The 22,232-nt window shown below is 37.8% G+C and overlaps 1 protein-coding gene across 1 annotated transcript; it reads right to left on the minus strand.

Moving 5' to 3' along the window:
- Positions 1 to 2,196: 2,196 nt before the first annotated feature.
- LOC117159342 (uncharacterized) lies at positions 2,197 to 3,524 on the minus strand. Its single transcript, XM_033339081.2, has 2 exons — positions 3,321 to 3,524; positions 2,197 to 2,610 (listed from the first exon to the last, which is right to left on the minus strand). The coding sequence occupies exon 2, from the start codon at positions 2,579 to 2,581 to the stop codon at positions 2,264 to 2,266; it is 318 nt and encodes a 105-aa protein (XP_033194972.2). The 5' UTR covers positions 2,582 to 2,610; positions 3,321 to 3,524; the 3' UTR covers positions 2,197 to 2,263.
- Between the last annotated feature and the right edge of the window lie 18,708 nt (positions 3,525 to 22,232).

Here is a 22,232-nt window from a genome sequence, read left to right on the forward strand (position 1 = left end):
TAAAATATGCAAAATTCGAGGGCAAATCTAAGTTTAATATTCCAATATCGTCTAAGTATTATTCATTCTTTAAGTATCATAATATTCGTCGGGTTATAAATATTCTCCGAGTATTATAAATATTTCTCTTCTAATTCTGATATTTTAGTCCAATTGAATTGTAGTTTGATATTAGTCGAGACTTTGTTTCGTATACAGGGTGGTTGGTAATTGGTGGTACAAGCGGAAAGGGGGTGATTCTACGCGAAAAAGGAAGTCGAAAATATAGAATAACAATTTTTCGTTCGAGGCTTTGTTTTCGAGAAAATCGACTTTGAATTTTCGCTCGGTACGCGTGCACTTTATCGCGTCTCGTTATGACGGATCTCACTGTAGATCGTTGTCCCGATGGAAAAATTAAAAAAAAAATTGTTATTCTATATTTTCGACTTCTTTTTTCGCGTAGAATCACCCCTTTCCGCTTGGACCACCAGTTACCAACCACCCTGTATATCGTAGAATCTATTTTAAAGAAATTTCCTATGATACACGTATATTAAATTTTCATAAATCTACCGTGAAATTGTCATAGTTTTGTCCGATCATTATCGTCAGGCTACAATTATAAATATATTATAAATATTTCTCTTTTAATTCTGATATTTTAGTCCAATTGAACTGTAGTTTGATATTAGTCGAGACTTTGTTTCGTATACAGGGTGGTTGGTAATTGGTGGTACAAGCGGAAAGGGGGTGATTCTACGCAAAAAAAGAAGTCGAAAATATGGAATAACAATTCTTCGTTCGAGGCTTTGTTTTCGAGAAAATCGACTTTGAATTTTCGCTCGGTACGCGTGCACTTTATCGCGTCTCGTTATGACGGATCTCACTGTAGATCGTTGTCTGGATGGAAAAATTAAAAAATTAAGAAAAAAAATGTTTATTCTATATCTTCGACTTTTTTTTCGCGTAGAATCACCCCTTTCCGCTTGGACCACCAATTACCAACCACCCTGTATACGAAACAAAGTCTCGACTAATATCAAACTATAGTTCAATTACACTAAAATATCAGAATTAACTTTTTAACTTTAACTTATTTAGAAAAGATATCAGAAGAAACAATTTTGTTTTCTTTTTATTTAAATTTTTTCATCGAGACAACAATCTACAATGTGATCCGTTATAACCGCACGCGTACCGAGCGAAAATTCAAAGTCGATTTTCTCGAAAACAAAGCCTCGAACGAAAAATTGTTATTCTATATTTTCGACTTCTTTTTTCGCGTAGAATCACCCCCTTTCCGCTTGGACCACCAATTACCAACCACCCTGTATATCGTAGAATCTATTTTAAAGAAATTTCCTATGACACACGTATATTAAATTTTCATAAATCTACCGTGAAATTGTCGTAGCTTTGTCCGATCATTATCGTCAGATTACAATTATTTACGCAAGTTCACGCTCTTACAAGCATCGACGAAGAAGTAGAACTCGGGTAGAATTATGTTTTCCATCTTCTAAATATCCCGATACGTATTTTGCCTCTTTGATAAACGCGCTCTATTTATACTCACATACATATTTACGCTATTGCTAAATGCGTAAATACTCGCAGTTTAGCCGTTACACATCGTATTAGATATTTGCCCGAGGTTACACGAATTTACCTATTTTTCCAGGAAAATACAAAATTCCCGAAACTCTAAATTTAACGTTTGAGAAATCGTACGGCGATTTGACGTTAATTCGCAGAATTCAAAACTGACGTTAACAAATTTATAATATTAGATTGTCCGGGTAGTGTCTTTCTTTTACAGACACGTCTTTTACAACGACGTCTTTTACAACAAATTTTTATACAAACATGAAACCTAATCTGTCGAACATTGTGATCTTTATTTTGATAGAACAAAATCGATCATACGTAATTCGATACAATAATATAAAATGAAAAATGTTGTGCATCCATTATTCCTTATAAAACGAAAGAAACTTTTCGGACCACCTAATATAACAAATATTATAATATACAATATAAAAGTAGATAATAAGCTTCTAATCATCATAAAGTATATTATAGTATTATAAATATAGTATTATATTATAGTATTATAAAGTAAAAAGCATTATAAAGTATATTATAATATATTGTAATAAGTAATTATAAATAAATAAATAAGTAAATGTCTAACAAATAGCAATGCAACGAATGTTCAAAATACGATCAATTTTATTTCGCTTTATTTCTCACATTTGTGAAAGTAGCGTCGGAATGGAACTTATACGGCGAACGTGACCCTGCGTTTGCACCGAGTTGCTTTCTTCCCGCTGTTTCGTTTGCCTTTTGGATAAGCGAGTTTCAGTATTTGACCGCGAGGTTCAGCGTCCTCCGCCGGAAGTCGTCGAACATTTCCCGCCTGATCCTCGGTCGAGGTCGGTTGCAGCACACCCCGTAGACGAGCTTCGTTGCTGGCGGCGTCCGAGTCATCCGGCTCAGGACCCTCGTTCGAGGATCCCGCGGCATGAGAACTTCCACCCAGCTGGCCTCGCCTTTCACTTGTGTCCAGTGATCGAAGATCGATCGAAACGGTTCCCATATTTTCTCGTTCGTGTTCGTGATAAACGCCTTTCAACAGAACGATCAATGTTTTAGCATTTTATTTCCATTCCTATTTCTATCGCCTCCTCTACCCCTCCTTTTTCTTTTTTTTTTTTTTTTTTTGGAAGATGCTGCTGCTTCGCAAAAAAATAGTATCTTACTTTTGCTAAAGTTGGTTGTATCTCGTTCGAGCGACAAGGAAATATCGTGGCAGAGAATAAAATCGTAGGCTAATTAGCTGTAAAGCTATATGGCAGGTGTAAAATGAAATTCGAAATTTTCAACACCTTACACGATCGCAGAGGCTGGAGAGCAGAGCCGAGAAAGACGCGTTAATAGACGGATAGAAAATATTGCAGGCAGTTAAAATAAATATATGCACGCAAGAAATTTTCCACTGTTTTATCGTTCAAGGCTGATGTATCCCGGAAATGAGAATCGAGGAAAAAGTATATGACACTGGCCGGCTGTTATTGCTTGTAAATTATATTTGACTTTTTGCTGGAACGAAACGGCGCGGCCAAGTACAAGTAGTTTAAATAGACGCATTGAAAAAGTGTATTAATTTCGAGCGTTTCACTCGACTAAGGTTAAGAAATTTCATTTCTCAGAAATGTCTAGTAGAGGTTCGCTGTGAGCTTTTCCGCTGGATGTACCTTGCTCTTTCCGTTTTATATGAAAAAATAGACAAGTTTCGTGGTCGAATGTGCAACAACGAAATCGAAGAATTACGATACCCGCGAGGGAGTCTTAAAAATCGGCGCCAAAGATTGTCTGGTGAACGTCCTGATTTCGTTCATGTCCAACGTTTACGAAATGTTACAACACCGCATGTATTCTTCCCGAGCGTTTAATACTTTTCAATTTTCTGCACCAACGAAAAGGAATTTTTAATTCCACGACATTGTCTCGTCGTCGGGCGAACGACCAATTTTTCACGTACACGGTGAAGTGGTTCTCGGCAAACGAAGAATAATTTGTTTCATCTGTTTACCGTAAAGTTGGCCAAATAACACGTTCCTTCTGTCTGAGTAACTTGTCTAATTTCTACGAGATTAAACGTCAACTTTCCTACCACTTTTTCCTACTTTAAAGATAACATCGAACATATACGTCGAAGTAGCAAAAGACCGAAGAACATCGAGATATAATTCGTCTCGACAGCTATAGCTTTAGCCTCTAGAAAATTTTTATATTCGATATTTAACCTACACCTAACAGGTTCCTTCCACGTTTTCGCGTAATATCAAATTATATCGAAATTATATCGAAAATTGTATCTATTGGGTTGGCAACTAAGTGATTGCGGATTTTGTCAATACTACCCAATAGCAAAATCCGCAATCACTTAGTTGCCAAGTACACAATTTCGTAAACGTTGCACATGAACGAAATTAGGACGTTCACAGGATAATCTTTGGCGGCGATTTTTAGCACTTCCCCGCGAGTATTGTAATTCTTCGATTTGTTGCACATTCGACCACGAAACTTGTCTATTTTTCCGTATGAGATATTGGGCTGGCAACTAAGTGATTGCGGATTTTGTCATCAGATGGTATTAACAAAATACGCAATCACTTAGTTGCCAACCCATTATCTCATACAAAGTGACGTCAAGATAAAAAATCAATGTAATGCCCGTTCGCTTTATTTCTTCATAATTCTTCATCGTTCAGACTATTCTATTCTATTTGGTTGGTAACTAATGACAAAATCTGCAATTACTTAGTTGCCAACCCATTATCTCATACAAAGTGAGGCCAAGATAAAAAAATCAACGGAATGCCCGTTCCCTTTACTTCTTCATAATTCTTCAGCGTTCAGACTATTCTATTCTGTTGGGTTGATTTTGTCATTGCCACCTAATGACAAAACTGCAATCACTTAGTTGCCAACCCATTATCTCATACAAAGTGACGTCAAGATAAAAAATCAGCAGAATGCATGTTCGCTTTACTTCTTCATAATTCTTCATCGTTCAGACTATTCTATTCTATTGGGTTGATTTTGTCATTATCACCTAATGACAAAACCGCAATCACTTAGTTGCCAACCCTATATTTCATACAAAGTGACGTCAAGACAAAAAATCAACAGAATGCCCGCTCGCTTTACTTCTTCATAATTCTTCATCGTTCAGACTATTCTATTCTGTTGGGTTGTTTTTGTCATTACCACTTAATGACAAAATCCGCAATCACTTAGTTGCCAACCCTATATTTCATACAAAGTGACGTCAAGACAAAAAATCAGCAGAATGCACGTTCGCTTTACTTCTTCATAATTCTTCATCGTTCAGACTATTCTATTCTGTTGGGTTGTTTTTGTCATTATCACCTAATGACAAAATCCGCAATCACTTAGTTGCCAACCCTATATCTCATACCAAGTGACGTCAAGATAAAAAATCAACAGAATGCCCGCTCGCTTTACTTCTTCATAATTCTTCATCGTTCAGACTATTCTATTCTATTGGGTTGATTTTGTCATTATCACCTAATGACAAAACCGCAATCACTTAGTTGCCAACCCATTATCTCATACAAAGTGACGTCAAGATAAAAAACCGACAGAATGCACGTTCGCTTTACTTCTTCATAATTCTTCATCGTTCAGACTATTCTATTCTATTGGGTTGATTTTGTCATTATCACCTAATGACAAAACCGCAATCACTTAGTTGCCAACCCTATATTTCATACAAAGTGACGTCAAGACAAAAAATCAACAGAATGCCCGCTCGCTTTACTTCCTCATAATTCTTCATCGTTCAGACTATTCTATTCTATTGGGTTGATTTTGTCATTATCACCTAATGACAAAACCGCAATCACTTAGTTGCCAACCCATTATCTCATACAAAGTGACGTCAAGATAAAAAATCAACAGAATGCCCGTTCGCTTTACTTCTTCATAATTCTTCATCGTTCAGACTTTCTATCCTATTGGGTTGGCAACTAAGTGATTGCGGATTTTGTCATTAGGTAGTATTGATAAAGTCCGCAAACACTTAGTTGCCAGCCCTATATTTCATACAAAGTGACGTCAAGACAAAAAATCAACAGAATGCCCGCTCGCTTTACTTCTTCATAATTCTTCATCGTTCAGACTATTCTATTCTATTAGGTTGGTAACTAATGACAAAATCCGCAATCATTGCCAATCCAATATTCTACGCAAAGAACGCTAAAACGATGGGACACGGTGTAGGAAATTCGTAATGTCCAGTGGAAATAAGACGACAGAATTATATCGTTGCGTTTTATACTCTCGGTTATGTAAATCGAAGGGTTGAGGGTTCAGAGTCGTGCGCAAGCGATTCTCTTAATTCCTTTTCCGCCTACTTTTAATTGATTCAATTAGAAGGGCAAATACACGATTAAACAAAGCCCCGGATACTTTTGAAATGCCGTGAAACGCAACACTTCGGTAACGTTTCCCCCGGCAGTACGTGGAGAACCAGCCATCGGCAAGTTTTACTCATTAAGTAAGGCATTATCATGGCCGCAACGTCTGAAGCAACGTTCTGCAACGATATGCAATCAAGTGCACAGACGAGCGGCTCACTTAAATTACTGCTGCAGAGTTATCGAACGTAGGACGAGAACTTGGCTCGTTAACGCGGTGGCCTCGGAATCACACGGGCCAACTTTCAAATTCACAGATACCGATATGCGTCGATTTTCCAATCGGTTAATGACCGCGCGCTGAAACGCCAGATTTTTTTTGTTTCCTGGGATTTTTAATTGACGCGAAACTTTTTTTTTTCCACGGCGAATAAAATTCGACTGGTAATGAATCACCCGATATATCTTGCGAAACGTTCCCATCTCCCTTTCGAATCTTTCAAAATCCAAAAACCGGTGATTATTAGGGTTCAGAGAGAGAGTAATTTTTACAGAGTCGAAGAACAGAGTGGTCGTGGAATGCCAAGAAACAAGTTACCTTCGAGGAGGAAAGAAAACTTGCGCGTTCATATAGTGGAAATTGATGAGAAAGAAAAGCGTATGAGTAGAAAACACTGTCGCGTCTTAATCGTGAAGAAAGTTCAATGTTTCGCTTTAATTTAGACAGATCGTTTGACAGTTGATTTAGAAAAGTGGAAAGATAATTAACTAACAATCTATTGCTACTTTTTTTTCTTTTTTCTCCTTTTCTTACAGCTTCCTATAGAGACGACGTTGCGACACCATATAATTAGCATTATTAGCATTATTATTCTAATATTTGGAAAGAGAAATTCCATTTAATTCCACGGAGTATTCTGATTGATGTGTAGAAGATTTCCCAATAAGAAGAGAAGATTTTTCAATTTGTACCACTTGCAGCGTGTTTTTTACGAGTATTGCAATGTTACTCGAAGAGAGAAATTCGAATGCTATTTTAATTTGCCAATCAGGTGGACGCAATTAACTGGTGAAATGAAAGTAGATATCAGGATCGAGGGAACGTAAAGAACGAATATTAGTTTGAGAATTCTGTAAGGAAGCTGAAAAAGTAGCTCATCCAGCATTCTTCGTGCTGTTCTTGTGCAAATGAATAATCGTAGCAGCTATTCAGACGATAATCCGAGCAACGACAAATATAATCGCGTGAAACTTGCATCGTATTTTCTCCACGCATGACCAAATACTTGTGACAAATTTTAAGTCGCTCGATTTATAATAATCTACTATCTTTTATTTGTAAAAGCTCGCTCAGAAATACGAGAAATATTGCCTTGAATTTATTTATTTCATTTGAACGATCGCTAAGATATATTGGACAAGAGAATTTCTGAAGATCAATTTATTTCGTTGATGGATCGGTGTCGGAAGAAGATGAAGATTAAACGTAACATATAATTCGACCATCGCCACTGTTCCATTTTTCCACTCACTTTTCTCAACTTCCCCATCGCGTTTCGGATAAATCTCTTGGTAAGATCTTTACTTTACTTTACTTTACTTTACTTTACTTTACTTCCTCAAGATACGCAAGATACTTCAAGATAAGAAAGTCGAAGAATGGCCATTTTTTTACATTCTTCTCTCACATTGGGAAAGTGGTTGTTCCATTGTACGAAAATTCCACGATTCGCGCAGCTTCGTCTTTCTATTATTCAGTTGGCAACTAAGCGATTGCGGATTTTGTCATTAGGAGGTATTGACAGAATGCGCAATTACTTAGTTGCCAGCCCAATAGCTGGGATAATTCCAGTTTCAGCGAATGGCAAAGAATCGTTTAAAATGAAACTTCCTTCGATTTATTACCCATTTATGTTATGTTTCTATATTAACTTATGTGTCTTATCTTCTTATTTTCTACGTTTTATTTTCACATTTCTTTGCTTTCTTTATACATCTTTATTTACGTACTTATATACAGGGTAACGTGTACAAACAGACACGAGGTGATTCCTCATGAAAGAATAAGAACAAAATATGGAATACAAAGTATACGTTTGGAAGTAACGAACGTTTTTCGTTCAAGGTTTAGTCTGCGAGAAAATCGAGTTTGACAATTTATCGATATTTATATTTGAACGCGGTTAATTCCGGACCAGACAGCACTAGATAATCGACAAGAGGTCGTTCTATTGTGTTGGCAACTAAGTGATTGCGGCTTTTGTCATTGCAACCTAATGGCAAAATCCGCAGTCACTTAGTTGCCAACCCAATACACGTGAAACTAAGTCAAAAGTGCGGAATAAAATTTTTTCTCAAGACGCTTTGTTAATTGCTTGTAAAATAAATTTGCAAATTTATCATACGCACGTAAACACCAGATCGATTCTCAACTGAACGTGTTCGAACTGCATTTTCTCGAAGATAAAATCTCGAACGGACAAATTTTATTTCACATCTTTTTACTTACAAACGCTTCTGCAGTAACATCCTACCGATTGTTTGTTCGTACTCAGTCGGTAGTTAGCCACGTTCAAGTATAGCCGATAAATTTTCAAACTCGATTTCCCCAAAAACTAAATCTTAGATCAACAAACTTTATCGCATATTTTGTTCTTATTTTTCCATATTTATTTATATACTTATATATATATACAGGGTGGTTGGTAACTGGTGGTACAAGCGGAAAGGGGGTGATTCTACGCGAAAAAAGAAGTCGAAAATATGGAATAACAATTTTTCGTTCGAGGCTTTGTTTTCGAGAAAATCGACTTTGAATTTTCGCTCGGTACGCGTGCTCTTTATCGCGTCTCGTTATAATGAATCTCACTGTAGATCGTTGTCTCGATGGAAAAATTAAAAAATTAAGAAAAAAAAATTTTTATTCTATATCTTCGACTTCTTTTTTCGCGTAGAATCACCCCCTTTCCGCTTGGACCACCAGTTACCAACCACCCTGTATATCGTAGAATCTATTTCAAAGAAATTTCCTATGATATACGTATATTAAATTTTCATGAATCTACCGTGAAATTGTCATAGCTTTGTCCGATCATTATCGTTAGACTACAATTATAAATATATTATAAACATTTCTCTTTTAATTCTGATATTTTAGTCCAATTGAACTATAGTTTGATATTAGTCGAGATTTTGTTTCGTATACAGGGTGGTTGGTAACTGGTGGTACAAGCGGAAAGGGGGTGATTCTACGCGAAAAAAGAAGTCGAAAATATAGAATAACAATTTTTCGTTCGAGGCTTTGTTTTCGAGAAAATCGACTTTGAATTTTCGCTCGGTACACCTGCGGTTATAACGGATCACATTGTAGATCGTTGTCTCGATGGAAAAATTAAAAGAAATTTTTATTCTATATTTTCGACTTCTTTTTTCGCGTAGAATCACCCCCTTTCCGCTTGTACCACCACCACCCTGTATATAAAAGAAGCGGCGTAAAATTTTCCAGGGCGAAACGAGGTCGCGGATGGAAGAAACTTAAAAAGCGATGTAAAAAGACTTACATATTATAAAAGACGTTTTTTATACTACGTCGAATAAATTGGACATAGGTGGAAGTAAAAGAAAAGGAAATATTGGATAGCTTAATGATTTCTTTCGCTCGAAATACCTCTGCTACGAATAATAAAACGTTGGGACGTGGGGAGACCGAGTTCCATTGGAGCATGCTCCGTACCGGAAACAAACGTCAACGGCGAACAGATCGATGATTCGCGTCCATGGAAACGGCGGATGGACCAATGCGAGGCTATTCTCCTTTCCGGACAGGCGCATCTGCCTTTTCCCTCTCGTCTCTTGCTACCCTACTGAAAGAAAAACGCGGTTTCTTCTACCAACGAGAATCAAGTGATATTTATCTGGATGCACCGTGGCGAAACGAGCAACGTTTCCTGCGTAATGATAACATCGAACACCTCTCGTCAAATTTACCATCCAACAGAATTTCCATAAATCGGAACTTTTTATAAATCCTAAATTACCTATTCACTATCAATTCAGTATATCACGACCGAGACAGATGTATCATTAGGTCAGGTGGCAAACGTGCGAAATAAACGAGGAAAATCGAGTTTCTTTAGGAAATTGAAAAACAACCAGCGGAAGTACAGGCTTCTTCTTACGAATTCCGAGAATTTTAATTCGACCATTCTAGAAATGAAAATTACACGATTCCAAGAAACCTTGGAAATGTTTAGAGTCGAAATATTGGCTGGAAAAATTCCCTTTGAAAACGATCGATCAAATTTAAATCGCCCAATTCCCGAGACGAAAGCAGTCCCAAGTTATTGATTTTCGAAAAACAAATGCAAACGCCACGCGTTATTATCGAAATAAAAGTAAATTTCCGCGAATTTATTTATCTAAATTAAGTTAAAAAAAGAGTCTTTCGCCTTAAAGCATCTGATATGTCGCTGATGAAATTCTCATAGTTTTATCGCGTAGTCAATTCGATTATTTTTCGAGAGGAAACGTTTCGCAATCTCTGGCGAGTTCCGGGCGAAATCTCGAGAGGGAAGAACGCGTTTTCCCGTGTTGGGTGCGCGGGACATCGCGAGGCCGCGTCCACCCGACACCTCAGGGTTAATTAATTTAAAACAAAGTTAAAGTCAGGTGACGTGCAGCCACCAACGCGAGCGAATGCACTCGAGCGAGCGTCGTTGGTAACGTAATACGGAGTCGGACTACCTGACCGATCTGACAGTAAGCTCGAAACAAAATCGAATCGGTGCACGAGGAGCATCCGTACAGCTGGAACTCGTTTATAAACAAGCGTGTCCTTTTGGTCTTCACTCGAATCGATTGAAAAAGAAAAATGAGAAACCAAAAAAAAAAAGAAAAGGAAGAAAAAAGAAAAAGGTAACGAAAGAAGAAAAAAGGAACAGAGAAAGGCATCGCCTTAATCTTTTCCTTTTAAAGTCGCGAGCTAATTCCACTTGTGCCATAAATATCAAATTCTGCGTCCGCTGAGCTTCATTCCCCTTTTTTCCTACAGTTTCACTTCCTGTGTTTTACTTCCTCTTCCATTTTATGGGTTAACCAGACGATCTTTTCGAATTGGTTATTATTTACTATTTTTTTTACAAGTGTCTTTTTTTTTTTTTTAGTAGATAGTTGAAGATCGATGGACCTTAAAAGCTTTGCGAAAAAAGGGAACGGTGTCTTTCTCGTTCGATCGAATTAACGTTGAAACAAGATGAAATTAATATGTGGATATTAACTTTGGTGGTTAGATGGGGTTCTCGTGTAACGACGATAAGAGCAATTGATTTCTGTGAATTTTTTTTTTTTTAGACTAACTGTACCAGTTGTATGGAACTAGACCTTTTTGACATGTAAATAGATAGTCGTGAGGTACGAATGTAATTCTTTTGTTTCGGTTAATTGTTTATCGTATGTCATACAAGTCTTGTTGATCATCTTCGACAACGTAACTATTGTTGGTTTCAAGCTACATAGTTTACGATAGGATCGAACCTATTCTCAAAAGAAACACGTGAAAAATTGTGTGCTGGAGATATTAAACGTGTTAATTTATTAAAGAGGCGAGTGATAAAATTGTATTAGGTCATCCCATAAGTTCGTGTCGTTTTTCGAGCGGTTATATACGTTATTTTTTTTAAACACCTATGAATCGTTGTCTTAGGTATTTTCAGAACATTTGACATCTCTCGAACTGTCAAACTTCGTGATTTTTCAACAAGATCCCGAATTTTATCTTCGTCTGTCCGAGGAGGACGCCCGGAGCGTTGCTCGTCTTCTAAACAGAAATTCCCAGCTCTAAAACGTTGGAACCACTTCCTACAGGTGCGAGATGAAAGCGCATTTTCTCCGTACACAGCACATATGTTTTTCGTGGAAATTGTTACAGAACTTCCTTTCCGAAATTCATATAACACGAGATGTCGAAAATGGATACGCATTTCACTCATGATTTTTTACTGTTAGAAGTCACTGTGTTCGCTATATTACGATCTTATACCCACGAAAATCTGCTCTAGCCTGTTTCTCCATCAGCTAAGCTCAAGTGCATTGGTCCCTTATCGCCGTATGTTTATAAATCGACACATGAAATGTATACACAAAAGTCGTCACGAACTTATGGGATGACCTAATAATAGTCAATTATATCAAAATCACTTTAAGTACAAGTACAGAGATAGCGTATACCGGTTGTAATCGTTTAGTGTTGCTGTCCAACTATGCGCTCACTATTCGACTATATGACTCCTAGAGAGCACGTTCGTCTATTTATTACAAAAGGTCTAATTATTATTAAAGGTTCAAATGTAACTCCGGTTGACGATTACAAATAATGGAGTTTGATTACCTTTAGACATCTAGCAAACCAAAACAACGTTGGCATTCCAAGGCACAATAATGTGTGGCTGATGAAAAGAGGAGTTTGCGTTTCGTCCCGGGACTACCGGTGGACTCGTCAGTAAGGCTATGCCCGGTAGTCCCTGCCTTAGACGTAAAGGGAGTCTCGCTAGGTGCGGTATTTGTATCAATCGCTCGTATATTCGACCGCTAGCGAGTTAGACAGACAGACTCGTTGTCGTCGTAGCCCTCTAGTGTTGGCGGTTGGTACCCGCGGCTCGACCTGTCGGCGTCCTATTGATACCGATCCGCCACAAATGTGAGTCTCTGCCGGTTGAAATTTTGCTTTGACAAAATTGCGTGCCGCTGCAATTTTAATGTTTTATCGTTTGGAAGAAAAGTTCAGTTTTTTCGGCAGACAAGTTGCGTTTACGTCGTTCCAAGAAATGTTATAAACAAATAATCAAATAGAAATTTATGGCTCAGTCCCTGTGGAAATTTATTACAAAGCGAACAAGTTTTGTCCGAAATTGATTAATCGATTAGCTTTTTAGTTATCGTGCAGACTAACTCAAAAACGTTAATACACAGCAAGGAGAATCGAAATAGGAAAAGTCAGATGTGCACTGATATAACTAGCAGATAGCCTAAAAAAATTCGTAAAAGTCATTTGCTTCTGTTGTTGTTACGCGTCCATCTGCCCTTAACTATGCAAAAGTCATGGTAAAAGATAATTTAAAAAAGTTAAATGCGGCGAGTTAAAAAAATGGTAATATGGAACACCTAGGAAACTTGTAAATAAATTTTAGGAAACTTTACTTTTACCGTAAAAAATTAATATCTCTCCTAAATAGGAAAGACAAATAAACAAATAAATATAATAAATCAAATTTTCATTATACATCGCATCTTTTATCTATCGTCATCGTCATCGGTAGCGGTATCATTGCCATGTTCCATACGTTACGTACATTCAATGTGTTCCGTATTAAATAGGAACGTATTTAGGCAGAAAAATGATAATTATGCTAAGAAGAGAATAAATTTAACAGGAAAAATCTTCTCTCTCAAAAGGCTTGAAAACAAATGTGTTTAATGAAAAAACACGCAAAGGTAATATATTTTTTAATTTGCCTGCATTAAAAAATTGTACTATTTTAACGCAACGATCAGCCGCACCGTCAAAGATAGTTTCCCAAGTGAAGTCTTTTGCTCTTGCGGATCGATTTTGTCGGTTACTTGCCGAGACATTGCGGCGTTTCGTATTAAGTGCGATATCACGTATGAATTAATTAGTATCTATGATTTTAATTAAAAATACAATGTTTTATTACATTCCGATAATTTCATCGACGATACGTTTTTCATATATACAGTGGCTGTGAAAATATTTGCGCATAACCTCATTCTCCAATGAAACTGTCTTTTTATCGGCTTCTACATTCCATTTCTGTAATATCAAATTTTTGTGATTGTATTAAAATACCATTAAATGATACGATATTTAAAATACCTGAATCTAGTTAGTTGGTATGTACTGCTGTGTATAACAAATACAATTTCGTGCAAGTACTTTTTACAGTCATTGCAAACATAATATAATGATTGGTACGAACGAATCACTAACATACATACATACATAACATATGATAGAAGTCCACTTATCTGAACTTGTTTGGAAGACAAACAGTTTATATAATTGGAGTTCATGTAACAGCAGCTCTCCAATTATTTATTCATTTATTCATTTATTTAAACGAGAAATGACAATAAACTCTTTGGCATATAAGATGACAAAGCAAGAGAAGGTTGCAGTTAAATATTGTGTACATATATATAGATTAAAGTACACGTTCCAGCGAGTGTTTTAAGGAGACTATGGTTCGCCAAAATAAATCTGTTTCCACATGAAATTAGTTGGTACAATCTAGTACGCGATTAAAACAACGACAATAACCATAAATTGCGCGATGTCGATTAACCTGAAACAAATTATTATATTATTTCGAAGACACCTTCAAGGAACGTTAAGAGAGAACTGCCGTATCACGTTATAACAGCGAACAATATTCTTGGCTATTTTACTTAGGAATAAGACGTCGAATATTAGTCTCCATTTGCTCAATGTCTGTAGATTCAAGTTATAGAAAATTTCGTCATGAATAATAGAGAAATCTATCATATCATAATCTGCCAATGTTTATCTGGTCTGGCCGCAAGCCCGAGGGATTTAACTGAATTTTCTTTATATCATTGGTGTGCGAGAGACGACAGGGAAATCAGATGAGACAGCGATATTTTGAAATTGGTCTGAATCATCGACAATATCTACTATTTTTCTGAAGTAAGTTATTATTATAGCAATTATGTAACACAGGTTCGGCGATAGTATATATACATATCATATAATATTAGGCTGTCCGGAAAGTTTCTTTCATTTTATAAAGAAGTAATACACGCACAATGTTTTTGTTTATATCACTTTAGTGAATTATACACGAACTTAATAATAGAAATAAAATGAAATGAATTGTTGAAAATAACAACATGAGTTCGTGCTCGCCATCTATATGCAGATGCGCTAGTTACAATAAATAGTAACTAGAAAATAGTTCTAGATACAATCGATAGATTTAGTCGATAGGTTTAAGATGTTCTTTTGTTTTTATCCCTAGTCCGTGCAAGAAAATGCGATAAAGGTTTTTCGGCTCTGAACGGTGTGATAGATTTATCCACAGAATAAAATAATAGCTATTGTGATCCTATTTCTGAATACAGAAATAACAACATGGATAATATCCAATTCAATAAAATAATATAAAACAGAAATTGTTGCTCATCTATTATCACCTTATGAAACGAAAAAAACTTTTCGGACAACCTAATACAATAATATTATAATATACTTAATATAATATATTATAATATACAATATAATAAACCTAACCAAGCTAATAAGCCGAAACGAATAAACTACTGTGCTATAATATGTTTCGTTCGTATAGTAGGAGGTTAGATTCAGATAAACGAATTGAAGCAGCAAAAGTTCAGGTAATCGAGTATCTATTAAAAATTTCATCCAGACAAATCCATTTCTATACCGTATGCGTCAGTTTTAAATTTCAATTTCTAAGATTCTAGATCCGATCGTCTCGAAAGAATGGGAATGATTTACGCGTAAGAAGGAATAATAACGGAGGAAGATTTTTGTGCGTAGAGAATAAGAACGAAAGGAGGTAGAAAGAAGAGGAACCTTATCGCAGAAAGCGGAACCATTTCTCGCTGCTCTTCGACATCTCGTTCGCTCGACGATTTCCTTATTGTTTGTATAATCGATAAATTGTGCGCCTAGGGGAATACATACGGGATGCTTCACGGTGTAAAAACCGCGTAATCTACTGCCGTTCGTGGGCGGGGCGGGTATCGAGCAAGAGCCAGCAACGAGACGGACTCGGAAGACTATAAATCTCACGATACAACTTCGACTTCCGGTTTCCCTGTCTTTCCACAACACGTCGATTCCTAATTCATTTGAAACTTCCCAGAAAGTTCGACGATAATTTCAATGACTCACTTATCCAGCTGTCCTAGTATATTCTAAGAAATGAGAAAACGAATTATTCCACAGAATCGTTCTGGATAATAAAACTACGTACCTTTGTAAGATACCAGGAAGGAAACTTTGATATTATAAATGATTTTATAATACACATGTTACACTGTTTCAAATAATTAGAGAATTGCTGCTATGATTCGTTTCATGGTATTTACCGATGAAGCAAGTACAAGAGAAGAACCGTGCTCGATGAATCTGGATGTTATTCGATGATACTGTAACAACAATTGATTCGAAGATAATAATCAAAAAACAGATATATACGGCAGAAGCGATTATAAAAATGAAAATGACAGAGGTGTTCTGATTGCTCGGAACGATACATTGTTTCTTAAACGCACATCTAAACAATGTATATCTATAGAAATAATCTATAATGATCCTATATTAACAATTTCTATCAACAAAGATCTTTCGACATCTTACGAACGTCAAAAGAAAAACGACGAACATTCTTCGAATTATTAAATAACCTGATTATAAAAATTGTTCTTCTTATTAATATTGTCATCAGATCGCACGTTTCATAGTATTAAATAGTTTATAGCCGTACATAATACGAAACGATATTGAAACTTAATATATGCATCGACTTAACTAAATAGTATCTATATGAATGCTGTGACAGATACAATGGTGTACAAATACTTTTTCTGCATGCCACTGTATATATTTCTTTATCAACTTTCACCGATCTCTGTTCAATACTTTCACAAATATTAACTACGATATACGAATATCTACGAGCCGTGGAATTCTATACTAGCGAATCGTTCAAAGGATCGACGAGCGCGAATCGTGTAAAGCTACCTAAAAGTCGGCGTAGTTACTGTCACGCTAGTCCGGCCGGCATCAAAGTGGCAATCGGTGCCGATTGTGTCAAAACCCTGGCCCGTGTCTACGCGAAGCGTTTCGCGTATTGCTCGACGTGGCTAGGCGATTTCGTGTGCGTTCTCTGCTATCCGAAACCGATGGGCGTTGCTCCATCGTAACGCGATACGTTTGTACTCTCCTCTGCCTATGTAAACGTACTCGCGGACCACGTACCCACGCGTGTGCACATTGTTCTTCGTGTATTGGTAACCGCGAAACGTGGTCGGTGATAACAGCGTATCATGACGTTCGATTTCCTGCGTTTCGATAGTTGTCGAACGATATCGATACGCTGGAACACAGAGATGGAAAATATCGGGGAAAACGCATTGCTCTTTGCAGCCCACTTTGTCGCTTCTTACCGATCATTTATCGTACACGGACAGTCGGCGGTGAATTGTTTTGCATCGGTTTAGAATTTCGTGATTCGAAAATTTCTTAATTTTCGGTTGATAAATACGGTGAATTATTGAAAAATCGCGCAAGTCCAATGGGTAAGTTGTGCATTTTGCAGCTATTTTTGACTGCATGTATGTGTGTGTGTTTGAGGTTCGAAAATTTCTTAATCTTGGGAATAGTAGATATGGTGAATTATTTAAAAACGATATAAGACTAATGGGTAGATATTGTGTATATTTGTGTATTGTGGTGCGAAAGTTTCTCAAGTTTGCGAACAACAGATACGGTGGATTATATGAAAACGATGTAATGATGTAGATTGTGAATTTGGAAATTTCAATATGCACAATGCGCAAAGATATATAAGATACGCAAAGTATGGTACTCTTTATGATACTTAATGGCTGAAAAGAATCTTTGCCTAGCTTCTATTCTTTAGATTCTACTCATTAAAGTATGAATTTGCATAGATCTCCGTAGTCTACTAACAAGACGGTCCCAAAGTAACTTTTCCAGAGGTTGCTGGATCCTATAGTTTTTAAACGCAGAATTCGTAAATGGTGCCACATAATCCACTTTCAAACAAAAATTGCAAATTATATTTTCTCGAACTTGCACCAAATTACTATGTACTATGTTCGTACAACATATCACGCGGAATTACGGCACTAAACTTCCTCCACCTCGTAAAACTTCCACGATACAACAAGATATCTCGTCTTCCTCTTTCGCAGAAGGTCACGTTTGTTCGAAGATCAGCACGAAGAACAACCACGTGACGTTCCTCAAGCTGTACCTAGTGTCCTAAGTAGCTGAACGAACAGCACATTCAGAGGATTCTATCGGGTTGGCAACTAAGTGATCGCGGATTTTGTCAAAATCTTCGTTGCCAACCCAATATTATTTCGAATGACGATAGTTACGCTGCTCGTACACGAGGACACGGCGAATTCTTAGCTGGAAAATACGAGCACAGGACCCGAGGCTCAGCAGATAGTAAGAGAGAAGAGACGCATTCGTGGGAACGAAGAAAGTAAGTAGAAAGGGTGAAATGGAAGAGAAAGAGAGAAGAGGAGGCATCGTGTCGATCCTATCAGAGCCCCGAATCTTGGAATTCGAATTTGTCTCCTTATCTACGGATTCCATCGTAATTGCTTATCTACGAGGCGCTTGCTCGCCGGGACAGCCATATCCACCTACTTTATGCGACGCGATCCGTCGACCCACGAGAAGACACGCATGTATGCACGTTTTCTCGCATGTTTCCGTCACGCGAAACCATCCTGCCAAGGTTCGGGACGTTTATCGCCGGTAGGAAATCGTATACACGTCCCTCCTTTGTTTTTTCTCGCGTGTTTCTGGTCGCGCGACGGCCATTCGCTCAGGGTTTCTTCTTCCTCCGGGCCATAGTTCCGGTGGCGCCTTCCTCCAAACGGTGGTAGCATTGTTTTGACACGGTATCCGTATCTTTGCACCTACTACGCTACAGCTCGTCCCCGATCCGTTTCGATCTGCACAAATCGCTCGTGATTCTGTGTTGCTAATTGCGAGTAGAAGGTACGAGGAGGAATATGTTTATGTAGAGGTGCGAAGATTTTTGGAAGCTTGTTTGGTGTGTGAAGAGAGGAAAAGAGATGAAATAATGTTATTTATTGATGAAGAATTTCAACAAAGACATCACTGTTTTATACGAAAAGTTAATACACGCTCTTTAAATCTTTTGCGCTTTGCAGGAATTAAATCTACGTATCTGTTTAATAATTCTAACGAAGATTTCACCTTTTGTTACTAATAACCGGAAAATTAAAACGGAAAAGACCAACATCGATCAGTAACATCTAACGTTGTAATATCATTAACCTACCTTCAAGAAACTCTTTTTAATCTTCTTTCTTTCAAAATTTACTTAACCACACAAAATACTTAGTCAGAACATTCCTCTGCAGTGTAAATCACACAAAAAATTCCTATTCTACGCGAACAATAGTAATTAAGCTCAATCCACATGATAATATCATAAACCCCCTCAAACCTTCTCCATTTTAAAATTAATGTAACCAACTACTTGATCAAAGATTTATATTAACCATCAGTTTCACCAAAAACACTTCTCATCCAAGACACGACCTAACCCAAAGGTTAACCCGCCCAGAACAAGCACCGATCAACCACGCCCAATATGAAAATGCCATTAACCTTTTTAAATCCCCTGCATTTCAAAACCAGTGTAAGCAAACTATTTAACAAGAACACGTACTAACCATCAGTTTCACCAAAAACGCTTCTTATGCAAGACACGACCTAACCCAAAGGTTAACCCGCCCAAAACAAACGTCGATCAACCATGCCCAACATGATAATACCATTAACTTCCTCAAACGCTCTTCATTTTAAAATCAATGTAAGCAAGGTAACTACTTAATCAAAGATTCATACTAACCATCAGTTTCACCAAAAACGCTTCTTATGCAAGACACGACCTAACCTAAAAGTTAACCCGTTCAGAACAAACGCCGATCAACTACCTCCAACATGATAATACCATTAACCTTCTTAAACCTCCTGCATTTCAAAATCAATGTAAACAAAGTAACTACTTAATCAAGAACACATACTAACCATCAGTTTCACCATAGAGACTCCTCATCCAAGACACAACCTAACCTAAAAGTTAACCCGCTCAGAACAAACGCCGATCAACTACCTCCAACATGATAATACCATTAACCTTCTTAAACCTCGTGCATTTCAAAACCAGTGTAAATAAAGTAACTATTTAATCAAGAACACATACTAACCATCAGTTTCACCATAGAGACTCCTCATCCAAGACACGACCTAGCGCAAAAGTTAGCCCGTCCAGAACAAACATCAATCGACAACAACCAACGGCCGCGTTTGACGAAGAGGCTGGTGACGTAGGACGCGTCGACGGTAGTTCGCACCCGTGGAAACGGTCCGTGTGTGGTCCTGGTTGTCCCTGTCCTTCTGTTTCGTCGCTCGTAGTCCCTCTGTTCGAAGCGCATCGGCAACGATGACGTTAGTAACCCGATATCGCCGGCATCCACGGCCCGCAGACGGCTTCCATACAGATGTTCCAAAGGGAATAGGGCCGTGTAGAAGCGGAGGTGGCGTACCATTATCCGTTTACGGAATGCCTGTTTCGCGTCCTCTCAGCCCGCTGCATTCGTCTACACCCATCTCCATACACGTAGCGCCCATCGATAACGGTAATCGGTTTCGCTAGACGCGCGTCGAATCATTGACGACCATTGGCGAACCTGACTGGGTGTCAGGCCTGCGAGCAAAACGTCGCCCTGTTCGATGCAACAGGATTTTTCAGTGATTATCGTATTATCTCGGCTAACCGGCAATGAATCGGGCAAGGTAACTCGTGAGAGTCGGTCAAGCACGCGGAAGAACGTGAAGCTTGCGAGCGGAGGAAATCGCTCGTGCACATGATAAACTCGCTTGATTTTTTTTTCATCGATACGTCACTCTTTGCCTTTTGTATCGAAAGGTTTATGGGAAAGATGGCTTTCGTTTCGTTTATACAGAAACAAGCGTGGCAAGCGACGCCTGGAGAAAGGAATTAGAAAATTATTAGCTTGGAGATGCATCGTCCAAGTATGAAGCTGTAAACGACGACACTTTAACGGGATGCTTGTTTGATGGAGTTTGAAGGAGTTTGAAGGAGTTTGAAGGAGTTCGATCGAGGGATTTCAGAGTTTAGTGGCGTTTATGAGTGCCGGGTTTGGACGACGTTGGTTTATCATTTATGTCGTTACGTTTAGGCATGTTTGTATGATGTAGTTGTAGTTAGTACTTCGGGCATTGATGCAAGGATGTCAGAGATCCTTGGAATTTATGAGATTTTGCTTGAATGACGTGGGTGACTAATTGGATGTATTTTAGTAGCGTTGTGTTTAATAGTTCGGTTGTTATGAAAAGATTCATTTAATATATAATTAAGTAGTGCAATATGTCCATATCTATTCGATCCTTTCCTGAAAATTGTTTGAACTTCCTTCCGAATATCCCTCTTAGTCATTTCTCGTAATACAAACGCTTCTTCCAACTTCTCCAAACCACCAAAACACTTTTACTGCAACAGAATCCACAGATTATGCGTATAGAAATAATTATATATTTCCACCCCACAAGTATTCGTTCTCTTTCCACGAAGCAAACATTTCCCTCAACTTCTCCAAAATACGGACGATTTCGATGAAGGTAACCGCGATTTTCTTCGAATCCTTACGCGTGATCGATACAGAGTAACAGGGCGATAGATAGAGATCGCGAGCCGTTGTTTTAAACAGCGAACAACCGAAAGTTTCGACCACCCTCGCGGGGCGAATTTCAAGGAATCGTTACGATTCTTGGTACCGGTGGAGGAATCACGAAGATAGGGTAGGAACGATGGAAAGGGAAGAGGGAAGAAGGAAGAGGAGCAGAGAAGGCAAAGAGGGAAGAGGCAGACGGCAGACAAATGAGTCGGGCTGCAGGTCCCTGCGACTCGTTTAATCAAAGTTTGGGATGCGTGTTGCCTCGGTCCCGAACTAACTACGTCCAATCATGCTACGAGTTCAAATGGAAACCAGCCTTGCTGTCTCGTACCGCGAACGTCTCCCGTGGATATTTCTTCTTCTTTTTTCTATTCTTCTAGTTCGATTTTTCTTTTCTCAAGCAACTCTGATCGATGATATTTTGTAGAAAATTCTACTTTTAGTAGCAGAATATATATCGTTGGTTGAAAGAAAAATTTCCTGTAAACTGGTTTGAAATCAAATTTTCGTAGTAGTTTGTTGTTTATTTGTATTTCAGGCTCACAGCCTATTGCAAAAGAGATTATAGACATCCACTACGTATATATATATATATAAACATTTACACACATCAATGCATTCATATACATACACATTCATACATATACCCAATAATGTAATTATTAATTTAATTTAATTTTTATTATGCCTCCAATAGCATTAATTTCTATTATCTGTAGAAAGAGGAGTATAATGTTTGTAGTAGACGAA

This window comes from Bombus vancouverensis, chromosome 14 (assembly GCF_051014615.1).
Source record: "Bombus vancouverensis nearcticus chromosome 14, iyBomVanc1_principal, whole genome shotgun sequence".
In the NCBI taxonomy this organism is placed as follows: domain Eukaryota; kingdom Metazoa; phylum Arthropoda; class Insecta; order Hymenoptera; family Apidae; genus Bombus; species Bombus vancouverensis.